This window comes from Schistocerca nitens, chromosome 1 (genome assembly GCF_023898315.1).
Source record: "Schistocerca nitens isolate TAMUIC-IGC-003100 chromosome 1, iqSchNite1.1, whole genome shotgun sequence".
Lineage (NCBI taxonomy): Eukaryota > Metazoa > Arthropoda > Insecta > Orthoptera > Acrididae > Schistocerca > Schistocerca nitens.
This window is the reverse complement of record NC_064614.1, coordinates 297,516,634-297,537,909: the sequence shown is the minus strand read 5'-3', so window position 1 is coordinate 297,537,909 and position 21,276 is coordinate 297,516,634. Positions and strand designations below refer to the sequence as shown.

The 21,276-nt window shown below is 44.2% G+C and overlaps 2 protein-coding genes across 2 annotated transcripts in view; both read right to left on the bottom strand.

Annotated features, from left to right (window-relative positions):
* LOC126235517 (transcription factor collier) overlaps nt 1-5,545 on the bottom strand; it is a 600,438-nt gene extending 594,893 nt beyond the window's left edge. The window contains exon 1 of the mRNA XM_049944238.1: nt 5,436-5,545. The gene's annotated coding sequence lies outside the window, so the exon portion shown is untranslated. The remainder of the gene's footprint in view (nt 1-5,435) is intronic.
* Nucleotides 5,546-5,715: 170 nt separating this feature from the next.
* The window catches only part of LOC126243639 (translation initiation factor IF-2-like), a 130,159-nt gene continuing 114,598 nt past the window's right edge, over nt 5,716-21,276 (bottom strand). Inside the window, exon 3 of the mRNA XM_049948179.1 lies at nt 5,716-6,136. Within this exon, the coding sequence (XP_049804136.1) occupies nt 5,716-6,136 (421 nt within the window). The remainder of the gene's footprint in view (nt 6,137-21,276) is intronic.

Here is a 21,276-nt window from a genome sequence, read left to right as displayed (position 1 = left end):
CGGGGGTCCGGTGTACGCATCGTGCCAGGGGAAGGGCCGGCGAACGGAAGCCGGGATAGGGAACAGCAGGCCACGACCGCAGCGCACAAATTCTGTTAAGTGCAAACTAATTTGTGTCGTTGGCCGCCAGGTATCTGACGGAGCATACTTGACACACTTGAGGGATTATTAATTATGTTTTCAGCGGGCGCAGGTGCATGTAATTTGGTCGTCCCGGGCGCGCCGTGCATTATGCAGCAGATCAAACACGCCGGCTCCTTTCCGCGCAGCCAACCGGGACAGTAAACACGGCGCAGCTCAAACAGCGCCGCCGCCTGTCTTTCCTGTTTACAGACGGCCGCACTTCTCACGCCGGCGCGGGCCGAGGTGCGCGACCACCTCTACAGGCTTCCCTCCGCGGTTTTCAGGAGCAATTTTAGGTGTGCGGAACGTCGACAATTCGCCGTACGCTGGCGGAGTAGTTGGCACTGGTTTCATTAAATTACTGTTTACTTCATTAAACTATCGTTAAACGCTTTTTTTGTTGTTGTCCAGTTGCGGTTTCACACTGACGAGGAGACTGGTGCGCCATTTGCGCTGTACGGGACCGTTTGCTTCTTTTGCAACGCATTTACCACATTCGTCTGCGAAGTTAGCAATTTGCCCAGCTCATCAAAAATGGTTCAAATGGCTCTGAGCACTATGCGACTTAACTTCTGAGGTCATCAGTCGCCTAGAACTTAGAACTAATTAAACCTAACTAACCTAAGGACATCACACACATCCATACCCGAGGCAGGATTCGAACCTGCGACCGTAGCGGTCGCTCGGTTCCAGACTGTAGCGCCTAGAACCGCACGGCCACTCCGGCCGGCCCCAGCTCATCCCTTAATGCCGTCCTCAACTATTTGATCAATGAATATACCTTCATGCTATATGACAATTCTACTGTCTTTAACAACTGTTTGAATAAGTGAAACGTCAAGTCATACAGACAGGGAGAGAAAGAATGCAATGAAAAAAATAGCCTATGATGGCAGAACGTAATGGTGCGTCACCATCAACCACCTTGTTATATCCTCTACTATCCAGGAGAAACTTTACGTTCACTCGTTGTGACTTTAGAACTTCAAGAAGAATCTCTATATTTAGAAATGAAAAACAGTATGAAGAAAAATTCTCCGAGAATACCATGTTGACCGTTGGCCCAATCAGAATCTTAATACTATTTAATGAATAAAACCTCATTAATACACTATCGCACTATAAAGCCTGAAAGCAACACAAAAAACCGTATGTTTATTAAAAGAAGTTATCTACTATTTATATGTTTCCGGTTTTATTCTAGTTCTCAGTTAATTTATTACAGTAACGTCAAACTACGTAAATCATGAGATAAGGACAATTGTTAGTATAAAACAGAAAGGTGGTGAAAAAACGTTGCAGTATGAGTATTGACGCTCTGCCCGACCTCAGCGCGTTAGCGAACGTACGTACCTCAACTTTGCTGCGACACTTCTATTTTTTTTCTTTTTTCTTTTTTAAAAAAAAGCTACAGATGGCGGGCATATTCCACTGAGAGTGCTACATCACTTGCTTGATTTACTGGTATTGTTCGGCTGTGTACCTATATACTACATATGTTTTTCACGTAGCGCAAGACAACTCAAATAGGCGTTTCTTGATGCTTCATTTAATGCCCTGGTATTGCCTGATGGGTGTCGCGCCACGTAACTGATTTACTGAAATGTAAGCTCATGTAACAAAATGTAGGATACTCCTACAGTACGGTTTATTCCAGCACAAACGTATATAAAACAACTTGTCAGTTTTTTTGTCAGCTAGGCCTATATACTACAAACGTGCTATTTTACGTGGTCGCATTAAAAACACGCTATATTTCTTCCATCAGTAAGATGGCAACAACTGTTTCACTTCAAACCCAACTACTTATTTCAGTTCAAAACAGAGTGTTGCTCATTCTTAAAATTACACCCGTACTGATCGTTGTCTACGAACTATTGAGACAGAAGTACAAGTAAAATTATTGACTATCAGTTCTCTTGCTGTTCAGAGAAGAAAGTGTATGTACAAAATAAGAGCTATATGTCTCATTCCGCATTCAGAAATAGAAGATATTTCGTCACACTAAATGCCGCACACGCGAAGAGCTGCCGCTTGACCACTTTTTATACAACAGAAGATCCGAATAGTATTGTTACCGTCTCAAAAAACTTGCTCCAAACAAGTTGACGGCTTTGTAGTTCTTAACAGAAAGAAAAAAAACACAATGTAAACAGTGAGTACGACTTCCCTCGTGTTCCGTTAAGAAGGCTCGAGGTATCCTAACATGTCAAATCGTAAATATTTACTCATACCATTTTGGTAGCTAACCACCTTCTCTCTATTAGTGTCGCGAATAAATTCACCTTTTTAGGGGCAATTGTTTACGAGTTTTGCTATTTGGGAAGCAAAATAACTGATGATGGTCGAAGTAGGGGGGTTATAAAATGTAGACTGGCTATGGCAAGGAAAGCGTTTCTGAAGAAGAGAAATTTGCTAACAACGAATATAGATTTAGGTGTCAGGAAGTCTTTTCTGAAAGTATTTGTATGTACTGTAGCCATGTTTGGAAGTGCACCTTGCGCGATAAACAGTTTAGACAAGAAGAGAATAGAAGCTTTCGAAATGTGATGTTACAGAAGAATGCTGAAAATTAGACGGGTAACTAATGAGGAGGTACTGAATAGAACTGGGGAGAAGATGAATTTATAGCACAACTTGACCAGAAGAAGGGATCGGTTGGTAGGACACATTCTAAGGCATCAAGGGATCACCAATTTAGTACTGGAGGGTAGCATGGAGGGCAAAAATCGTAGAGGGAGACCAAGAGATGTATACACTAAGCAGATTCAGAAGGATGTAGGTTGCAGTAGTTATTCGGAGATAAAGAGGCTTGCACAGGATAGAGTAGCATGGAGAGCTGCATCAAACCAGTCTCTGCACTGAAGACCACAACAACAACTATCTTTTTGGTAGCTAACAATCTGTTCTCTATTAGTGTCGTGAATAAATTCAGCTTTTTAACGGCAAGTATTTGAGATTTTTATGAGAAAAAAGTCGTAATTCATATCAGTAATAATGACTGCGAGAAATACTAGTAATATGCGAAGTAAACACGCACAGTAATTCGAAAAACAGCTTGCGATGTACAATCTTAACAAAGCAACACGTCTGTTGTGAGCAGATACAGCTGTTGGCACTTTACTGAGGCAGGAATATACTGGGATGACTGCCCAATGCAAGCTACATGTGCAGCGTCAGAAAAGAGGCAGTAACAGCGTGGATGAGCGTAACTGAAGTCCGGAATGCAATGCGTGAGGTACAGAACGGTCATATCAAGCTGCGTATATCAGTTGGCTCATGTGACCTGTTAGCACGTAGTGAGATAACGAAAGTAACACCGAAAAGACAACCGGAGGAGGATTCCCAGCCAGCAGTGATGCAAGAACATTGCATAGCATCGATAAGAAGCTACCGTCCCGCTTCAAAACACGGCACTGCTGTTAGTCAAACGCGAAGTTGTAATCGATAAAAGGAAATAACGCTAAACGTTATGTACAAAATTACTCTGGTTATAGAGTCAAATGTTTTAAATGGAAAATCTTTTGTTATTCATTGAGTCTGAGCGACTTGTGTATTAGGCGGTGAAATCCCGTTTTGTAATGACTGCAGACAACTATTTTCATACGTAAGATGTTACGCTGCGAGCAAACTGTTTGGATATTGAGGTAATTGTGTAGCTTTATGAGGAGAACATTGCTAATTTTACAGAACACCACAACAATACTCCAGTTATAACAGCAGTAGCCCTACTTCTCGAGTATGTCTGCAATGTGTGCACAAAGCACTTATTCGCAGTGCACGGACTAAGCAATTACAAAAACCTACGAGACATCGTATTAACGTGACATAATAAGCGACGTAATTATTGATTAATATTTGCGACTTAACTGATCTGAAAGAAAAAACAGAGGCCAGTTATACTGCTGAAGATGGTGAGTAATACGTGGATTGGCTGCTGAGAGGTCGCCGAAACAAGTGTTTTCACAAAACACTTGTAGACGTACTGGTGTATGTTTTTGGCGCATCTGTGTATGTACGGATAGGTGAAATCTTACAATAAAGGCGTTAGTGCCGTCGGATTTGTCAAATTTCTGCAGAAAAGGTATTGGATTCGTCGTCTGTAATTCCATTTGGTAATAGACGGCGTGTTAGAATACAGACAACAGTCCGATATACAGTAATTATTGTTGTAAAGCAAGGTAAGGTGGACGTCTGAGAACGTGGTAGCAGGTGCAGACTTTTGTCGTGACGCATATGGATAACAAGAGAAACTCTGAGGCAATGACCGCTGACACGGAACGGAAATGAGTTAAGTGCCAGATGCTGTCGATTAGGAAAGCAGCAGGTACAGCGAGAATCGTAAGGCAGAGACAAGTGGCACGATGGAGTGGGAGCAGGTAGGCTCGGCCACGTGCGGCGGCACGTGCGCGTGTTTACCGGCGCGGCGCGGCCACGTGCGCACCTGGCACGCCCCCGCACCGCGGCCTCCCCCACCCTGCCCCCCAACCCATTCATTTACGGCAGCGACAATGTGCGAGCTGTCGACTGCCCACCTCTCGCCTCCGCTGACGGGTCGCAAGCTCAGATCGCACTGCCGGAAACGACGATAACAGACGGCCGATCATTCCTCTGGCTACGTCGCCAAGCAAATAATGCAAGGAAGACGCACCTTACTGGATTGGTGGTCCACTCAGGAACACAAACAGTGCACGCGTAACAATGAAGACGGCGTTTTATTAAAAAAAATTATGAGCATAATCTGGAATCTTTGGGAGACGGGAGGCTGTCTTTACTACATCTACAGTTTCTAGTAGCATCTTCTTTCGCATAATTGATCCGAAACAACACAGACCCAGTAAGTGAATGACATAAGCATCGCGCGTTGTAGTTCGTACGAAGAAAATCTTTATAGCGAGATGTTTGGTTACTTTTGTAACACATCGACGACAAAGGTGCAGCTTGTTAACATCAAACGTTATCGTTCCCCATGTCAGTGGAGTCGGGACACCGATTTTCATCCGTGTACCAAACAAAAACAATCACCAACTGGTGGTAACAAGGCAGTAGCTCCGTTGTTAGAGGTCCACATTAAAAGATTCGCAACACCGAGGACAGTTTTAACCACATTCAAAACTAAGTAATCAGAAAAGAAAGATGGGTGTGGAAGTGCGAACGAGTGGCTCACCTGTTTCACAAATAGGTCTCGGCAACGTCGTATTAAGACAAACAGGAGTTCTCACAATTTGTAAACATATTTTCGGCGAAGACGAGCAGGAGAAATGTTAAATTCGTCGGGCACATTTTCTACTCGGAGCGATGCTGCGAAATACCTGCTCTGGTCGACGGGCGGCTGCAGCGCCCAGGAGCGCGCGGCGGGCAGCGGCTCCTCCTTGAGCGTGGCCTGCCCGCGGTGGTGGTGGTGGTGATGGTGGTGCAGGCCGGCGGCCACGTCCTGGTGGTGGTGGTGCAGCCCGAAGACGAGCCCCGGCGCGGGCGGCCCCGGCCCCGCCGCCGGCCCGCGGCCGCCCACGCCGCCTCCCGCGCCAGCGCCGGGCGGGCCGTACAGCTTGCGCCCCCAGACGGGGTCGAGCTCGACGGGCGCGGGCGCGGCTAGCCCCAGCCCGGGCCACGGAGACGCCGCCGTCGTGACGCCGACGCTAACGCTGGCTGCCACCGTGATCTGGTCTCGCGCACACGTCCGCCGGCCGTCGCGCGCGCGGAGGAACAAGCCGGCGCCGCGCCGCGCCGCTCCGCGCCCGCCCGCACCGCGGCCCGCCCCCACCGGCCGCTCCCCGGGGCGGGCCGACACGCCCCCGCCGGCCGCGCGCGCCAATCGCCGGCCACGCGCCGGCCAATGGGGGCCGCGCCCGGTCCCGCCCCGGGCTGCCATACATTAGCATCTGCTTGCTCCCCGCCGGCTGCCGCTGGCGGGCTCTGGCGGCAAACGCGCGCCCCACGCGGGGAGCAGCGGCAGCTTCGCCACTCGGCGCCCCGAGGCGCGCGCTCCCGCACTGCACGGCCGCGTGCGTTCCTGCTGCGCGTTACTCCTGTCCGCGTCGCCCAGTTACTTCTCGCCGTATTTCATACGATGACCAGTTTCGGAATCACACAACACTTCGACACTCCTATAATTTACTACGAAAACTACTTCATTGCGTCACCAGTTTTATGACCCACGTATCGTCCTCGCTCATTGCCTCGAAATTAGTAAATAACGATAATCCGCGTTGTCATGTTTATAATGTGCGTCAACTTATCAACTGTCGAATAGGAACAAATGGAGAGGAGCTGACAGACACACAAACTTTTTCAAACGTACTCAATCTAAATTTCGAATTTTTAAGATTTCTCCACCAGAATTTAAACACAGGTGCTGTAACGATTGTAAAGATATCCCAAGTATGTGCTCAATGCCACATTATTTAATTTATTTACTGCTTTACTAAGGATGACCAGGCAGTATTTTACATCAGGCGAGTACCTGCACATACCAAACACACTCAAGTTTTGTGCGTATTTGTGGTTCGGTAACAGACAACTAAGATATTATATTGAGAGGAAAATTACTATTACCATCAAAAATGAGTAGTAAATAATAATAATAATAATAATAATAATAATAATAATAGCAGACTTTAAGCGAAACAGTAACATTAATTACTTTAGTGCTTTGGAGCCCACGGTTAATGTCATCAGAAAAGGAAGGCACAAAATTGTGAGAGTTATACAAAATTTATTTCGCTACTCGGTTTTCGATTTACAAGGTCTTAATCAAATTTTAACTTAGTATCATCGTCAAAAAGGATACATAACTGTTGAACAACACTGCAAAAGATATTACACGTGGAGGGATGTAAACACAGAATAAATATCTTCTTTGACATTGGTACTGTAATGTTATTCAAAATGTTAAACTTAAGCAGGGTGTGTGTGAATATAAGGTGAAAGAGAACATCATTATCAAATAATTCAACAGAAAAGTATAAAAGATATATCTGCTCTTCTATTGAGCGTAATTATTTAATAATGATGTCCCGCCCTTGCACTTTGTACACACGCAGATACACACAGAGTTAGTTTCTGGTTTTTCACTTTGTTGTTTAATTTCAACATCTTAATTTACGTTAACATTACACTGTCAAAGATGATATTTATACTGTATTCTCATCACTTTTTACGCAGAATATCTTTTGCAGCGTTGTTCACCAATTTGACGACGATACTCAGTTAAAACTTCATGAGACACTGTAAGCCGGAAACCAGACAAAGAAAGAAATTAATACTGTAGAACATTTTCAGTTTTGTGGCTTTCATTTATGATTACGGTAATAGTCTACCGAGAGATTGCGGAAGGATCAGTGAACAAAAAGATTAGAAAAGGAAGACATGATGTTAGAAATGAAGAAGGAAGTGACAGTAACTCTTAACAAAGAACAGAGTGTTTCGATAGTGGACTTAATGGACTTCTCTGTAGACCGAGGGGGATATGGCTAGAGCGAGCCTCAGAATAGGGGGATACTGTCAGGAGGTGAACCATTATCCGTCTTCTGAAGATGGAAAGGCGGCTGATATTTTGAGGAACATGGTTCCAAAGTCGGGTTCCTGATACAAAAAGTGATTTCGAGATGTCTGTGTCATGTAGTCGCACATAGAGCGTTTTGCTATGTTCAGAACGAGTATTTTTGGTGTATACTTTCTAATCATTTAATGTATCATGCTAATTTCTGATTCAGAATTTGAAAGGATTTTACTTCAGTTGCAGTGAGTGTACTACTTCTTTCACAGTATGAAGGAATTTAGAAATCTCTGCAAGATGGTTATTGAGCTGTCTTTCTGTTTTTGTGTCTCACATTTGTTCATTTCAGCTGTCTGCTAAGTAGATCTCCTCAGTCACAAATATTAGAGATATCCAATGTCCACTGCAGCCAGTCCGAGTCCTGAGGTAAGAGTTACGCTCATGGCACCCTTCGTGCGATGCTGGAAGATGACTGGGACGCTGTGCGATGTACAAATACCAAAGTACATGGTTGCCAAGATTCTCCAGGCTGTCGTTCGTTCTGTATGGCACTAATGCGTAATCTGAAAAACCATCTTCGTGCCATGAAATGCGTGTGTGGTATTGGACAATGGGAATTTTACTACCAGCAACACTATCCACCAAAGATTTGCTATGTCTCCCATGGTGAAAAGACCGTTTCGTTGGTATGGACAAGTCCGAAGAGAAGTACCTCATACCGCTTCAAATCTGGAACCGCTGACAGGTAACCACGTAAACGACACAAGCAGACATGGCAGGGAATCATTAAAGAATTTACATGTTGGACGTGAATTCATATGCATGTCAAATATAAGCAGTCGCTGACTATGAGTTCCTGGGATAATACTCGGACAACCCGTTTTCAGTCGTTGTAGCCAGTAAAGTAGAGGTTCTGAGGAGCTTTCATTCAGCTCAGTGGTGAAACAAATAACAAACCTGAGGTAATTACGAGTTGCTGTTTTCTATGTATCATGTCAGACTACTAATTGAAAAAAGTTAAAGGATTCTTACGTGTATGAGTTGGTGGACTAAATCATTCATTTCTAGAAGTTGTAAGCTTTTAGTGAACCTTTAACTGAAGTTTGTCGTGCAAATTATTCATACGTTATGTGTCTAAATTTGCATAATGAGACGAAGGTGCTTGGGTTGTTAGGAAACTGAAGCAGGTGAAGTTACGATTAACGCCTCGTCCTCATCTAGGTTGCTAGAGTCTTCCCATTTCCTGTTTTCATGAATCACAACACGACTATCTGGTTTACCTTAGTATTACGGACTACATACAGGGCTTGTGTCAATGTTCAATGGCCTCTAGAGCTGGGCAGTCAGATAGGAAACTACCAGCAGTTTAGAACAATCGATGAAGTTTCATCCAAGTAAACCCTAAAAAATGTCCAGCATCATTTTCGAAATATTCAGACGGGCTTTATCGTAGATAAATATTATACCTTCCAGTGCAATATTCATTTCAATATTCTCCCTACAACAGCGGGAAAGAGGAGTTGTTTGAAAGCGTGATTTCAGTTTGGAAACATGAAAAGGTTAAGAATGCGATTATATCAACAGCCTCAAACTCCAACGAGAGCGTCTTGCTTTTCATGGGGATACACGAGTTCCAGCTACGTAGACCTCGCGCTAGCTGTAAAAGTTTCAACAATGTGTATTCAACTGAACCACTTTCATTTGATCGTCCCTGTCAATTTCCGTAAGACACTTCCTCTGATTATCAATTTGCTTCACAACATATAACTGAGACACCCCTGATTTTTTTAGTTACGTAGTATCCGAAACATACCCTAATATCATTATTAGTATGCGTTGTGAAGCTCTGGTAATCCCAAAAAGCAATAGTAAATATTTGGAAAAAAATAATCCTACAAACTATTAAACTGCTTTTCCCAGTGTACATAATGCGTAGGTGGTTAATGATAATAGTCTAGAACGCGTCCGCAATAGTTAACACCAATGATTTGTTTGACGTGTTACGGTGGACATTGACGAATATAGAGAGATAGCGAAGAATTATTGGTTTTAGGGTGACCGTCTGTGCGGTCTTAGATGCGGTGTTTAAGCGGCAACATTGAATGCGGTATTTAAGCGGCAACATTGCTGAAGCCAAGTGTTACATTAGAACTGTGCACCGGAGCGGCAAATGATCACAGATGTTTGCACGCAGACAACTTTTAAACACGCAACTTAGCAAGCTGAAAGCTTCAGTCTGTGAACACTTTCGTCCCACTTCTACGAAATCAAATACATTGATTTTTGAGCAGTGTTAACTTCTGGATAGTGTTAATCGTGGGTTATATTTAACTTCAGTTACTAGCAGCCGGAACTGGAATTATTGTGTAAGAGCATCTTGAATAATAAAAACGGAAAGTTTGTTCGTTAAATATGAAACAGGAAAGTCTTTGACTTTTACGACGCAACAGAACAGTAAGAATGTATGATGTACACATTTTAGATGTGACTATGACGACATTTTATACTTTTTAATGGACATGAACATACATCGCGTGACCGGTGCTTGAAATCAGTACATAAAAGTTCATTTCTTTACCAGCAGTATTTAAATATTATTCCTCTGTAGTGGTAAAATTCTACAGCTTTTGCGTGAATAAATAAATATACAATAGATACTGGTTAATGTGGTAACCCAACGTTTTAAAATAATATTTTTCAGTGGATTTGAAATGTTTGCAGTTAACAATCTGTTCAAAGCAGCGGTAATTTGTTCCGCCTATTTCCACTTGCCTCCGCCAAGTTACTTCCTTGCACCATTGCCGGCCGCGGTGGCCGAGCGGTTCTAGGCGCTAGAGTCTGGAACCGCGCGACCGCTACGGTCGCAGGTTCGAAACCTGCCTCGAGCATGGATGTGTGTGATGTCCTTAGGTTAGTTAGGTTTAAGTAGTTGTAAGTTCTAGGGGACTGATGACCTCAGATGTTAAGTCCCATAGTGCTCAAAGCCTTTTGAACCATTTGAACCTTCCACCATTCTCCTACACTGGTTAGCTGTATTTGGTATCATGTTACTGATTTCAACAAGAGAGACATGGACGAGTAAATGAACCATCGTCCGCCTTTTCCTTTTGCAGGATGGTGTGAACTGGAAAAGCGGCGAGCGAGGTGGTGCTAATTCTGATTGGCTGAAGATTAAAATGTTAAATAAGATTCGCTTGAGCAGCTGCCTGTGCCCTCACGTGCATACGTAGAGCGAAAGCCGCGTATGAGCAGCACCTTTTCCCGCTTCTGGCTATTTCAAGTGTGGCTGTTAACTGTATGAGCTATAGCAACAAGAGGCCAGACGCTACCCGAAAATTTTTTTTCTGGAGCGCCCAAGCTGCCAGATTCGCGCATGCGCAGAGCATTCTGAGTTGTAGTTAGGGTAGTTTACGTATCGTTATTTTGCCGTTTTCTCTTCGTTTAAAGCTCCCGCGTCAAATGGAAACAAAAAGAATTTCTGTGGGTAGGAGCTATCAAATGAATTAAATACATTCACATAATCACGGAAGTCTAAAATATGTTAATAGTTTCAGTTTTCTGATTTTATTTTATTTTCTCTTCGTCAGTATTCAAACGTTAATGGACTTGCAGATCAATGAAGTTAATTTGTCTGTTTGCTAAAGAAATTTGGCTTTTATTAATCTTTTCCTCAGAGGTAGTCACTTTATTTGAAACAAAGTGCTTAATTCCACACTATTGTCTAGTTTCAACTGTTCGCTGAATTTCAAATGTAGATTTTAATTTTCTGACATGTGTGACATTATTCCATAATAAAGAACAAAACATGAGATAAAGCAGTAGTGGTACTCCAAGAAAAAACCACACTGTAAAGCTTAATACCAGGTAGTTCAGTATGAATCTGGACACACAAACGTGAAATTTAAGCCGAATTATGCATTTAGTACAGTTTACGAAATTGCTGTGCTATTCGAATATTTTCTGATGTCTTGTTTGTTTTATGACGTAATGTAAGCTCTCTTAATGATGCCAGCCGCGGTGGCCGAGCGGTTCTAGGCGCTCCAGTCCGGAACCGCGGAACTGCTACGATCGCAGGTTCGAATCCTGCCTCAGGCATGGATGTGTGTGATGTTCTTAGGTTAGTTAGGTTTAAATAGATTTAAGTTCTAGGGGACTGATGACCTCAGAAGTCAAGTCCCTTAGTGCTCAGAGCCAATTTTTCTTAATGGTATATACGTATGGTTCAAATGGCTCTGAGGTCACCAGTCCCCTAGAACTTAGAACTACTTAAACCTAACTAACCTAAGGACATCACACACATCCATGCCCGAGGCAGGATTCGAACCTGCGACCGTAGCAGCCCCGCGGTTCCGGACTGCAGCGCTAGAACCGCACGGCCGCCGCGGCCGGCGGTATATACGTATGAACATACGCAAATGTTTACTTGCAGTTGACCAAGCAGGCAAGTTTGGTCAATAGCATTGAATAAAATATTTTGTTTCAAATATGTTGACAGATTCACCTGAATTTTACAAGTCTGTCTTCGGTGAAACGCAATGTTTTTCTATCACAAGACATTTTTCAACACTTGGCTCTTACCTCATCTAGGCTTGACGTTATTCCTTAATTAGTGTTGTTTACGACTTAAATTTACAGAATTTTATTTTTTGGTAAATTATAAACTGGCAGCACACTGTCTTTTATCGTTGTAAGTCTCCATATGGTTTTGTATTTATACCTAAAGTAGAATAAAATTACCAGTTGTGCTGTTTCTTAGCTTCACGGATAACCTTGTTAATTTTTTTATGCAGTTTGAAATAGTAATTAAATAACACACTGCTCTTCGTTCTGGTCTGTCCAAGCAAGTGTATTTTTTTCCAAGAATTTTACGTTCCTTCTTGCTAGATACTTGCAGTGTTGGAAAGTGGATTGGAAATGCTGCATAACAGTATCCAACAGTACGAATACAAAATAATCTATGTTACATTCACTACATAGCAAAATATTAAGGTATTTTGAGCGTATAGAGTCTAGTTTTGAAATCAGTATTTAGCCAAGAACTCCTTCCTTATTTTGGATTCCTTATCTGGATAGGATGTGATAAAACAATTGGTGTAAGTGCAGTAACTTCGTATGTCCCCTCTGAACAACAAGCCGCTGTGCTTTCCATGGTCACGTCATGTTCCAATACGCACGCAATCGCAATCAAAAATGCCACGAAATGCGAATGAGATGAGCAAACACCGAGCACGGGCTTGTTACGTCATCATAGGTGTGCATGCGCATTGACACCTGTTGTCTGGCGCTCTCTGGCACCTTCTCAAACGCATTTATAATTTCGTGGAGCGATGTTGAGCTAGCGAACTCTAGAAGCCACCTGCAGATCTCGGAGGGGTAAGGCGGCAAGTTGTGGACCCACTGGCGCGGAGTGGTATTTTAAAGATCCTGCGTGATCAACTAGGTTACCTTTCCGGCAAGAAAAGCCTACACAGCATTCGAGAGCGAGTTCCCTTGCGCGGTCATGAAATTCGCCTTAGGCATTTTACTGCTCTTCTCGGTGAGTGTGGTGGATTTTTGAGAGTATAGCGTGCTTCTTCGGTACAAAGAGGCTTCACAGGAGAGCGTCGAGCCATTAGCTAGCTGGAGGTGGTTTTGGATAAAAGTGACGACCTTGGATAGGTTTAATTTGTGCAAATAAGTATAATTTGCTTCCTTGCAAATTTGAGAGTGATGTTTGTGTGTAACGCCTACCCTACTGACTTTGCACTACACTGCCGGGAATACAGTGACACCATATTACACATGGAGGATAGTAGATGTACTGATAAAACGCCAGCTGCGTCTAGCCTGTAATAGGGAGTGCTCACTGTGGTGAAAAGGCTTGATGCATGCAGGCAATCGTGCCACAGAGACGCACTCGTGCTTCCCACAGCCGACTCAGCAAGTTTGAAAGGGGTCAGACTGTGGCCTTCCGAGTGGCTTGGTGGTCCTATCGGAGAATTGCCACACTAGTTGGACGCGCCGCGTCAGTTGTGCAGCAGTATTGGTATCAGTGGATTGGTATCAGTGGTCACGTGAACATTCTCACACCTGTAGACGAGGTTCTGGACGTCGTATTGTAAGGGCAGGAGTGGCAGGTCGTACAGTTTCCACAGTACAGGTAAGAGGATTTGTGAGCCCAGACGTGTCAACACGAACTGTTGAGAACCTGTTATTAGCAGTGAGACTACGGGCAGGAACACCTCTAGCACGTATTCCACTCACGCCACAGCCTCCACATGCACTGCTCGACTGGTGGCGTTACAGTATCACTTGGAAGATGGCGTGCCGCGGTCATCAGCGATAAAAGCAGATTCTGCCTGTACGTAAGCGATGGTGTTTTGTGGGTACGACGTAGACCTGGTGAAGGCTGTTTCGTAGAGTGCTTTCGTTCCAGATATACTGGCCACACCCCAGGCCTTAGGGTGAGGGGTGCAATAAGATGTTTGTGGAGGGGGCGCTAACCAGCGCTCGGTACGTACAGAATGTTTGTTGCTAGACCCGTCCTTTTGCCGTTCGTGCTACAGGAAGGTGATGTATTATTCTAACGGGATAATGTTCGCCCACGCACAGCCTTTGAACCTCAACGTGTTCTGCTAGACGTGCAGCAACTTCCCTGGCCAGCACGATCGATTTCCGGACTTGTCTCCAATCGAGATCGTGTGCGATATGATGGGACGAGAACTGGCTCGCGCGACTCGTCAGCCAACAATTCTTACAGAACTATGTGAACAGTTCGAGCAGGCGTGACGTAACATATATCAGTACAGTATTCGCCATCTGTGCAATCGGCTGAATGCTGAAGCCAGTGCCTGCGGAGCGTACACCACGTAATAACACGGGTGTTTCAGCATAGTCGTTACCTGTTACCTCAGAACCGCTTGTGCTGCTGATCTGTAAATGTAATCGTTTCCTGTACACCGTTTGCACTGTTGCAACAATAAATCTTGAGGGAATTGGAAAGCTCTAAAATGGTGTGCTAATTTTTTTTTCTGGGGGTGTATATTCCTGTTTTGCTGTTGTTAGCCAGCCGGTGTGGCCTAGCGGTTCTAGGCGCATCAGTCTGGAACCGCGCGACCGCTACGGTCGCAGATTCGAATCCTGCCTCGGGCATGGATGTGTGTGATGTTCTTAGGTTAGTTATGTTTAAGTAGTTCAAAGTTCTAGGGGACTGATGACCCCAGATGTTAAGTCCCATAATGCTCAGAGCCATTTTTTTGCTGTTGTTGTGAATGTGTGATAATTGCTAGAGGCCACGTAGAGGTGGTGTACGAACCGACAGCAGGGTACGTATCCAGTCCAGTGGTCAGACCTTGGAATCAAGTGATTAGACCGATACAGGACCTTTAATTATTAACTTTGGATAGTGAGAAACATTGACTCTGTCATCCGGGTCAAAACGTGTCTGGTAACCGTTATTTAAACAGGTTTTAATATGTGTAGGAGAGCAGAGGATTAATTCGGGTTCGACAGTAAACGTTTCTAATTAATTCCACGTATCAGAACGTCGCTTAATTTGTGTCGCGCGCCACACATCGCCAGAGTGCGTGGATTCTGGCCGCGGCCGCTGATGCAACATCGCTCGACTCCGAGGAAGCTTCGAGGCCCGGACGGAAGGAACGTTTTGAATCGGCCATATCGAACAGCAAGTGAAATCTTCGAAAACTTCCTTAAATTATTTGACAGCTCCCATCCCGATGATCAGAACATTTATGTGTAAGGGAACGATATGACTGTTGATAGATTTATTTTCCAATTTAAAAAAGGAATACTAGTTTGTAATGTCCACTTGACGTCGAGGTTATTGCAGACGTAACAGAGGGTCGTGTAAGAAAGGATGGAACATCACAAAGTAATCTTCGTTTTTTAAACTGAAAAATAAGACCACCTAAGGTCATATAGTTCCCCTACAAATGAATGTTCTGATCATCGGGATAGGTACTGTAGAACAGTTTAGTAAGGTTTCATCGAAATTTTCTACGTGCTTTTGTCTTACAAGCCCACTGTGTCTGCCAGTCATCACCGACCGTCGTCCAAATCTATGGTGCATCTAGGCCTTGGCCAGAAATGATAGTGACACAAATATGAATTCTAGATGGCCAAGCATTTAGAAAAAAATGCCTTTTTTCGCAGATCTATCGTAGCATGAACCATTTAGTTAGCGTAAATTCCAGGCATTTGTTGTCACAGCGAGAAGAGTACAAACGGTAGTCCGAAGGCCTTACGGTCGACTCCCTACGTAGCAACGTTTTCTTAGTTTGCAATTTTTACGTCACTTACACTGCAAATAAATAGCAGTAATGCTCAGTATATTGTAGTTATTAATATATTCATAAAAGGCATGAAAAAGAAAGGAAAAAGAAAATCGCGGACTAAAACTAAATTTCCAGAAAGGGATTGTAAGGCATACACGAGAACTTTGTGTATAAAATTAGATACTTTTATCAGTTTACAGGTTACGACTTAGACGTTCTGGGGTGATTATCTGTAAAGTCCACGTGGACGTTGTAAGTACGATCCTTTCTTGGTAATTTATTTACTATCCTGCATTTTCCTTTGTCTTTCCTTTTCATGTCTTATAAATATATTAATAAATACATATTGTTGTCGTTGTCGTCTTCAGTCGTGAGACTGGTTTGATGCAGCTCTCTATGCTACTCTATCCTGTGCAAGCTTCTTCTTCTCCCAGTACCTACTGCAACCTACATCCTTCTGAATCTGCTTAGTGTATTCATCTCTTGGTCTCCCTCTACGATTTTTACCCTCCACGCCGCCCTCCAATGCTAAATTTGTGATCCCTTGATGCCTCAAAACATGTCCTACCAACCGATCCCTTCTTCTAGTCAAGTTGTGCCACAAACTCCTCTTCTCCCCAATTCTATTCAATACCTCCTCATTAGTTACGTGATCTACCCACCTTATCTTCAGCATTCTTCTGTAGCATCACATTTCGAAAGCTTCTATTCTCTTCTTGTCCACACTAGTTATCGTCCATGTGTCACTTCCATACATGGCTACACTCCATACAAATACTTTCAGAAACGACTTCCTGACTCTTAAATCTATACTCGAAGTAAACCAATTTCTCTTTTTCAGAAACGCTTTCCTTGCCATTGCCAGTCTACATTTTATATCCTCTCTACTTCGACCATCATCAGTTATTTTACTCCCTAAATAGAAAAACTCCTTTACTACTTTAAGTGTCTCATTTCCTAATCTAATTCCCTCAGCATCACCCGATTTAATTTGACTACATTCCATTATCCTCGTTTTGCTTTTGTTGATGTTCATCTTATATCCTCCTTTCAAGACACTGTCCATTCCGTTCAACTGCTGTTCCAAATCCTTTGCTGTCTCTGACAGAATTACAATGTCATCGGCGAACCTCAAAGTTTTTACTTCTTCTCCATGAATTTTAATACCCACTCCAAATTTTTCTTTTGTTTCCTTTACTGCTTGCTCAATATACAGATTGAATAACATCGGGGAGAGGCTACAACCCTGTCTCACTCCTTTCCCAACCACTGCTTCCCTTTCATGCCCCTCGACTCTTATAACTGCCATCTGGTTTCTGTACAAATTGTAAATAGCCTTTCGCTCCCTGTATTTTACCCCTGCCACCTTCAGAATTTGAAAGAGAGTATTCCAGTTAACATTGTCAAAAGCTTTCTCTAAGTCTACAAATGCTAGAAATGTAGGTTTGCCTTTTCTTAATCTTTCTTCTAAGATAAGTCGTAAGGTTAGTATTGCCTCACGTGTTCCAACATTTCTACGGAATCCAAACTGATCTTCCCCGAGGTCCGCTTCTACCAGTTTTTCCATTCGTCTGTAAAGAATTCGCGTTAGTATTTTGCAGCCATGACTTATTAAACTGATAGTTCGGTAATTTTCACATCTGTCAACACCTGCTTTCTTTGGGATTGGAATTATTCTATTCTTCTTGAACTCTGAGGGTATTTCGCCTGTCTCATACATCTTGCTTACCAGATGGTAGAGTTTTGTCATGACTGGCTCTCCCAAGGCCATCAGTAGTTCTAATGGAATGTTGTCTACTCCCTGGGCCTTGTTTCGACTCAGGTCTTTCAGTGCTCTGTCAAACTCTTCACGCAGTATCTTATCTCCCATTTCGTCTTCATCTACATCCTCTTCCATTTCCATAAAATTGTCCTCAAGTACATCGCCCTTGTATAAACCCTCTATATACTCCTTCCACCTTTCTGCCTTCCCTTCTTTGCTTAGAACTGGGTTGCCATCTGAGCTCTTGATATTCATACAAGTGGTTCTCTTCTCTCCAAAGGTCTCTTTAATTTTCCTGTAGGCAGTATCTATCTTACCCCTAGTGAGACAAGCCTCTACATCCTTAAATTTGTCCTCTAGCCATCCCTGCTTAGCCATTTTGCACTTCCTGTCAATCTCATTTTTGAAACGTTTCTATTCCTTTTTGCCTGCTTCATTCACTGAATTTTTATATTTTCTCCTTTCATCAATTAAATTCAATATTTCTTCTGTTACCCAAGGATTTCTATTAGCCCTCGTCTTTTTATCTACTTGATCGTCTGCTGCCTTCACTATTTCATCCCTCAGAGCTACCCATTCTTCTTCTACTGTATTTCTTTCCCCCATTCCTGTCAATTGTTCCCTTGTGCTCTCCCTGAAACTCTCTACAACCTCTGGTTCTTTCAGTTTATCCAGGTCCCATCTCCTTAAATTCCCACCTTTTCGCAGTTTCTTCAGTTTCAATCTGCAGTTCATAACCAATAGATTGTGGTCAGAGTCCACATGTGCCCCTGGAAATGTCTTACAATTTAAAACCTGGTTCCTAAATCTCTGTCTTACCATTATATAATCTATCTGATACCTTTTAGTATCTCCAGGATTCTTCCAGGTATACAACCTTCTTTTATGATTCTTGAACCAAGTGTTAGCTATGATTAAGTCATGCTCTGTGCAAAATTCTACAAGGCGGCTTCCTCTTTCATTTCTTCCCCCCAATCCACATTCACCTACTATGTTTCCTTCTCTCCCTTTTCCTACTGACGAATTCCAGTCACCCATGACTATTAAATTTTCGTCTCCCTTCACTACCTGAATAATTTCTTTTATCTCGTCATACATTTCATCAATTTCTTCATCATCTGCAGAGCTAGTTGGCATATAACATTGTACTACTGTAGTAGGCATGGGCTTCGTGTCTATCTTGGCCACAGTAATGCGTTCACTATGCTGTTTGTAGTAGCTAACCCGCACTCCTATTTTTTATTCATTATTAAACCTACTCCTGCATTACCCCTATTTGATTTTGTATTTATAACCCTGTATTCACCTGACCAAAAGTCTTGTTCCTCCTGCCACCGAACTTCACTAATTCCCACTATATATAACTCCCTTTTTAAATTTTCTAACCTACCTGCCCGATTAAGGGATCCGACATTCCACGCTCCGATCCGTAGAACGCCAGTTTTCTTTCTCCAGATAACGACGTCCTCTTGAGTAGTCCCCGCCCGGAGATCCGAATGGGGGACTATTTTACCTCCGGAATATTTTACCCAAGAGGACGCCATCATCATTTAATCATGCAGTAAAGCTGCATGTCCTCGGGAAAAATTACGGCTGTAGTTTCCCCTTACTTTCAGCCGTTCGCAGTACCAGCACAGCAAGGCCGTTTTGGTTAATGTTACATGGCCAGATCAGTCAGTCATCCAGACTGTTGCCCCTGCAACTACTGAAATGGCTGCTGCCCCTCTTCAGGAACCACATGTTTGTCTGGCCTCTCAACAGATACCCCTCCGTTGTGGTTGCACCTACGGTACGGCCATCTGTATCGCTGAGGCACGCAAGCCTCGCCACCAACGTCAAGGTCCATGGTTCATGGACTCCACCTTACACTCGATTATTGTCGCTGTGGTTCCTATAACATCACTAACAGCCGCACAGGGGAGAGATCCGCATTGCTGGGAACCAGGTTTCCTGTAGGGCAATGCAGAAAGCAGCCTTATAGCTTAACAGTTGCCGTAGTTCAGCCAGGCTGTGGAAAAAGCGCCGCAACTCCACTGGAGGATGACGTCATCGTGAGACTGGGAAGACTTGGAACATTCAATGAGGCAGTTTACACCTCAGGGTCACCTGCTGCCACCGACTTACCGCCTGAGCAGTCTATATCCGTTGTGTCTAAGGGTCTGGCGAGATCTAGGTCCTCAGCGGACGCCAGACTCTCCACCTCATCCTCAGACACAGAGCTTGTAGGTAGTGGTGGTGTGGGTGCCACCGCAGTGCCTTGGTTCTTGGGGGTCTTTTTTTTTTTAGGTTTCTCTCGCTACTTAGGTTTGTCCAGCTGGGAGGGCTTCACTGATTCAGTCGAGACTGAGGCGAACTGTGAAGCCCTAAGACCAGCTACCTGTGGTTGCTTCAGCCACTGGCAGGTGTTAGCTTGAACCTGCGAAGGGAGTGACCCAAGGGATCTCTTCCAGGCGAGAGAATCCAAAGAAGACTTACGTTTCTCTGGCTGAGAAGCGGGAACTGACATCCCCGATGGTTGGTGGTGGGGGGGGGGGGGGGTTGTTGCTCCTGAAATAGGTTGTGCAGGAGCAACAGGGAGGGAAGTGCGCCCCACCATCAAGTGGGGGCAGCTGGAGTCTGATGGCTCTGAGTGAAAACTGAACACGGTGAAACGGAAGATGGTAGAAACGTTGTTGTAGCGGCGGCGTATGTTGACGTCATGTGCACAGGATGTAGCCTCTCATATTTTCTTAGCCTCAGTGTAGGTCAATCAGTCCAGGGTCTTGTATTCCATTATTTTTCTTTCATTCTGGAGAATCCTGCAATCTCGCGAGCAAGGCGAATGGTGCTCTCCACAGTTAACATAGATGGGAGCTGGGGCACAGGGAGTATTGGGATGTGAAGGATGTCCACAATCCCGACAGGTGACGCTGGAAGTACAGCAGGAAGACACATGGCCGAACTTCCAGTACTTTAAGCACTGCATTGGGGCAGGGATATGTGGCTTTACGTCACAGCAGTAGACTATTACCTTGACCTTCTCGGGTAATGTGTCACCCTCAGAGGCCAAGATGAAGGCAGCAGTGGCAACCTGATTATCCCTCGGACCCCGGTGGACGCGCTGGACGAAATGGAATATTTAAGCTCTTATGGGGCGTGACGGAAACAGAAACATCCCCCAGCTTGTCACAGGCGAGTAGTGCCCGTGCCTGGGCAGAGGATGCTGTTATGATCAAGACTGACACTGACTGCATTTTAGAGAAGTCCTCTACCTCTCCAAACGTGTCCTCTAAATGCTCCACAAAAAACGGAGTTTTCACTGACTAGTATGATTCCCCATCAACTCTCGTACATAAAAGGTACTGGGGTGAATAAGCTTTACTGCCAATCTTAGCCTGTCATTGCTCCCATGGTGTGGACAGGGAGTGGGGGTGGGGGACGATTTGGGGTCGCATTTCTTAGCATTGAAGTTAGACCTTGAACGCCTAGAGACTGCTGGTGTTTGACTACCAGCAAGAGATGATGTACTACGTCTCATGGCACGTCATCCGCCCTGATGCCCCCACTCTGAGCACGAGCCCTCCCCACGGGCGCCACCCAGCCGCAGCCAAGGCCACCTGGCAGGGTGGCCATTGCCGAGA